This window comes from Cyprinodon variegatus, unplaced genomic scaffold (assembly GCF_000732505.1).
Source record: "Cyprinodon variegatus isolate N-32 unplaced genomic scaffold, C_variegatus-1.0 Scaffold3259, whole genome shotgun sequence".
In the NCBI taxonomy this organism is placed as follows: domain Eukaryota; kingdom Metazoa; phylum Chordata; class Actinopteri; order Cyprinodontiformes; family Cyprinodontidae; genus Cyprinodon; species Cyprinodon variegatus.
In genome coordinates, this window is record NW_015153712.1 from 3,485 (window position 1) to 8,585 (window position 5,101).

Genomic DNA, 5,101 nt, shown 5'->3' on the forward strand with positions numbered 1-5,101 from the left:
AATGGAAAAACAGAGCTTAAAATAAAACTCAAGATTTGTACTTTTTTATGTTGTGTTATTTTCTTTTTTTTCTCGAATTGATATTATAAAACTGGTATCGAAAAAAGTATCGTTCAGGAACCGGTATCGAAGTGAAGGTATCGGTATTGGTACCGGAACCGAAAATTTTTTAACAATACCCAGCCCTAGGCGTAAGTCTAGAAAAGCAAAACAAAAGCAGTCAAAGCGATCGAAAGTTTGGCTTCATTTTAAGGAAGAGAAAGATGGCAACAAGGTGCTTAAGAATCATTGCAAAGTGGCAATAACATCCACGGGAGGAAATGCATCCAACATGCAGCAACACCTGCGCACACAACATGGCATACATTTGAACAAATGGTTTTTGATGCTTATGGAAATAAGCTAAAGTTACGACCAGCATGGAAGGCAACTCTGGTGGAAAGTAGCTAGTTTTATATAACTGGCTGTGCTTAATTTGGTTCCTAGTAAATCATATGACATTTCTAGAAATAAACCCATTTCCTACCTCTCTTTGGGGTTATCACGGGAATGTGCCTGTCTCGTTAATCCAGCCCTTCATTGTTAAAATTTTTAATTAGAACTACTGGTAGCTGGAATTCTTACATGATTTGTAGCTATTGCAATGTATGTAACGAAACATGCTACGAAGTTGCTCCGCAGGTCATGGAGCGAGAGAAAGGTGATGCTCTTTTATTTAAATCAGGGGGAGGTGAGTTTATTTCCAGTAATGCTACAGTGATGCTTTTTCATTAAACGGATGCCTTCTCCATTAGATTTAGATGATTGTGAAGAGACGGGTAGCCTGGCTGGCTCAGAGGCCGGCAGCTCCCGTTCACTGCCTTCTGTTTTCTTAGAGGCAGGCAGAAATAGAATCTCCCAGGCGAAGGTAGACGAATGTCACCGTGCACTTACCAAGTTCATTGTTTCACAGAACTGATAAGAGAATCAATAAAGAATCTAATCGTTTCACAAAATCGATAAGGAATCGAATTGTGTTACAGAATCGATAAGGGAATCGGAATCGTGAAAATCTTATTAATTCCCAACCCTATACTTTTCATTGTGGAAAATTTCGAGTCCACTACTCATTCATCCGCTAGATGTTCGGACACTCATTTAAAATGGCGTAGCCACTATATGGGGCACTATAAAGTGGTTACACCATTTTAAATGAGTTGATAAACAGGACGCAGCCTCAGTCTTTTAGAAAATCTTTATATTAAATCAAATAAAGAAAAGAGAAGCTGTCCTGTCCTGTGCTTATTTTGTATTTAAGATAATAGCTCCTGCAATAAAAAGATAAATTTTAAGATCTTTGGACAACTACATGATAGTCGGCTCGTGAAAAAGGAAAATGAAGCTCATTAGTTTGCAGATGCAACACCTGCTGCGTTTGTCCCAACTGTCAGGTGTGTGGTGTACCCCCTCCATTCAACCTTATCCAACGAGGAGCAGCAGGCCGTCTTCAGCCGCCCTCCTGAGGGCGTCACGAAGATCATCATCTCCACCAACATCGCTGAGACCTCCGTCACCATCGACGACGTGGTTTACGTCATCGACTCTGGCAAGATGAAGGAAAAGAGGTCAGCTGTGCATTTCCCTTAGATTAATCACACTTAATCCTCGCTAAAATGGTCTGAGACGGCTCCATGCTGCGCTGCTTGTTCTCAGGTATGACGCATCCAAAAGCATGGAGAGCCTGGAGGACTCGTGGGTGTCCAGAGCCAACGCGCTGCAGAGGAAAGGTCGAGCAGGTCGCGTGGCCTCTGGGGTTTGCTTCCATCTCTTCACAAGCCACTGCTTCCACCACCAGCTGGCTGAGCAGCAGCTGCCTGAGATCCAGAGAGTCCCTCTGGAGCAGCTCTGCCTCCGGTAGCGTCCTCACCCAACGCCGTTTGCCTTCACTTAGAGGGTTTATGATGTGAAACCACTTTTTTCTCATTTCTTTGACAGAATTAAGATCCTGGATTTGTTTGCCGAACAGCCGCTGGAGTCGGTCTTCTCTCGGCTCATCGAGCCCCCGGCTGAAGGCAGCCTGGACGCTGCCAGGCAGCGTCTCCAGGACCTGGGTGCTCTGACCGCAGATGAGAAGCTGACCCCGCTGGGCTACCACCTGGCCTGCCTGCCTGTCGACGTGCGCATAGGAAAACTGATGCTGTTTGGCGCCATTTTTCGCTGCCTCGACCCGGCGCTCACCATCGCCGCCAGTCTGGCCTTTAAATCTCCATTTGTAAGCAAACATGACACTCTAGATCTATATTTTATTTAGTACTGTCATTTTGAGTTCATTATAAGAGGTTTGGACATGTGCAATGTTTCCAGGTGTCTCCGTGGGATAAGAGAGAGGAAGCTGGCGAGAAGAAGCTTGCCTTCTCATTGGCTAACAGTGACCATCTGGCTTTGTTACAAGCATACAAGGTACCGACTCTGCTCACAATCTGATTATCTTTATTTCTGTTTACAGGTTGTCTTTAAAAAGAAGATGAATTCCATGTTCTTTAATTCTCTCAGTGACTCCTCCAATCATTTTCTATCCTGTAGAATTATTAGTCTGTTTTCCATGATTTCTCTTGCTGTCTGTAGTAGTGTGCGAAGTTTTACTTAGAAGCCGTGTGACGGATCATCTCTGTCCCTGGCAGGGTTGGTGCTGCGCTGCAAAGAATGGTAACCAGGCCGGCTTCCTCTACTGTAGGGAGAACTTCCTGTCCTGGCGCAGTTTACAGGTGAGAAAGTAGCAGCAGAGCCTCAGATCAAAGCAATCTTTACAGATAAATGTGTTGTTCATAATGTGAAATCCTTTTGTAAACCTCCAAATCTTCAACGGCGTGCCCCATTCAGGAGATCGCCAGCCTGAAGAGACAGTTTGCAGAGCTGCTGTCGGACATCGGCTTCATTAAGGAGGGATTGAGGGCCAGAGTTATTGAACGTCTTTCCTCAAAGGGAACGGATGGTGTTTTAGAGGCTACTGGACCTGAGGTGAATCATATATACTCACTGAATTCATCTTTTTGTCTAAAAAGTGAACAGCACCTTTAAGGTTTGTCATATTCTCCCTCCTAGGCCAACCTTAATTCGGATAACATCCGTCTGATGTCTGCAATGCTGTGTGCAGCTCTCTATCCAAACGTCGTCCAGGTGAATCACCTTTTCAAATCTCAGCTCATAGCAGCGACTTCACAATGAAGTGACGCTTGATCCCTCTTTTGATCCAGGTACGAGCACCTCAGGGGAATTACAAGATGACCAGCAAGGGAGCAATGAAGATGCAACCGAAAGCCAACGAGCTGCGCTTTATGACCAAGAACGACGGCTGCGTCCACGTTCACCCATCGTCTGTTAACTACACGGTGAGCTGGGGCTTCACGAAACGACTGTTTCCCATTCAGGAAAATGTAATAATATTCTTAATATTCTTTGCTCTCTCAGGTCCGCCACTATGACAGTCCCTACCTGGTTTACCACGAGAAGGTAAAGACGAGCCGCATTTTCATCAGGGACTGCAGCATGGTGTCCGTCTACCCGCTGGTGCTGTTCGGAGGGGGTCAGGTCAACGTGGAGCTGCACAAAGGAGAGTTTGTCATCTCCCTGGATGACGGGTGGATCCGATTCGCTGCAGCTTCGCATCAGGTCCCAGAGCACCTACATACAGCTTAAACATTTTCTTTTCTCCCCTGCTTAGAACTTGGGTGTTGAATCCCATTCAGATCCTCTCAAAAAGTTAAGATCTCTACCAACCAACCATCGTTTGTGTTTCCCAGGTGGCTGAGCTGGTAAAGGAGCTGCGCTGGGAGCTGGACCAGCTGCTGGAAGATAAAATCAGGAACCCAAGCATGGACCTATGCACCTGTCCCCGTGGTTCTCGCATCATCCGCATGATCGTCCAACTTATAACCACTCAGTAACTCTCCAGCTGGAAGCCTCACGATCCCCCTAAGGGCTTAAATGAGTGGAGCTCTGCCATGGACTATAAATAAATATATTGTCAAAGGGAAACTCTGGTATTTTACTTCACTAATTAAGACATTGGATGCATGAATTTATGTTACTGCATAAAGGGGAAAAAATGCTTTAAAAAAAAAAACACCTATGCAGATGATGAAGTCTTATTTATTAATCTTTCATGTTTTGATTCCATGCACTGTTTTCCTGCACTTGATGTCAAGTAAACTTTGTATACAGCAGTTTTATTTTGGGTTGTGTGTAACACAACACTGTTTTCTTGGATCCATATTGGATTTTCTTCATTTTTTTTTATGTGACTGCATGCAAATGTGTATTTGTACTGCACGACTGAGTGATCCAAGAGCTGCTGCATGGCGTTGAGATGTTTTTTAAATCTGCTGAATGTATTTTTCTGTCATAATTACACTTTATTATGTGAATGGAAAGGTTTTGGAGTGAAGGCGGGAGACGGTGTCTGTTTCTAAAGACAACTGTTGTTTTTGCAAGCGATAAAATCCACTCAACAGTTCCTTGCAAATAAAGCTTTGAGGTTTATCTGATTTACAAATACAGTACATCGAGCCGGCAAAAAGAAAAGGCTAAATACGAATTCCAAAAAAAAACATTCTGTAATTGAATGCATCACCTAAGCAAACTGTCAGAATTAAGACATTAAAGAAATGTATTTGTTGATTTTTTTTTTTTTTCTTTGTGGTTAGCTTAAATACCAGCAAATGAAACAGAAAACAAACCCTGAATCATTTCAGTAAAGTCTAAGCTGCAGGTGAGAAACCTATTTTTTAAGTATTTGCAAACACACTCATTACTTTTATCTATTTATCAAATTCAAAACTAAAACCCAATAGAACAGTTTTTGCTGCAACAAATCAGCAATTATTTATTTTGCATATCGTGCATAACAGCAAAATAAACTTTGGAATGTAAACATGGATATGCAGACTTGGGTCTGTTAATTTTTTATTTTAATCTGAAAAATATATATTTTTCACTTTTTTTTTTTTTTTTTCCTCAGGCTTTACAATGCTTTTCATGTGGCAAAGTTTAGTTAGGAGGATTTCCAATATTATTAAAATCCCAGATGCATTTCATGTTGAAATGTGAAATATAAAAACATGTT

General features: G+C 42.6%; 1 protein-coding gene across 1 annotated transcript; it reads left to right on the plus strand.

Annotated features, from left to right (window-relative positions):
• Positions 1-1,389: 1,389 nt before the first annotated feature.
• Positions 1,390-4,529, plus strand: LOC107081174 (putative ATP-dependent RNA helicase DHX57; the record flags this gene model as incomplete). The annotated part of the gene is made up of 10 exons (XM_015369372.1): positions 1,390-1,604; positions 1,693-1,893; positions 1,975-2,251; positions 2,344-2,439; positions 2,661-2,744; positions 2,860-2,997; positions 3,082-3,156; positions 3,234-3,368; positions 3,448-3,648; positions 3,780-4,529. Coding segments are annotated over 10 exons (1,566 nt in total), but the record flags the coding sequence as incomplete, so codon positions are not given.
• Between the last annotated feature and the right edge of the window lie 572 nt (positions 4,530-5,101).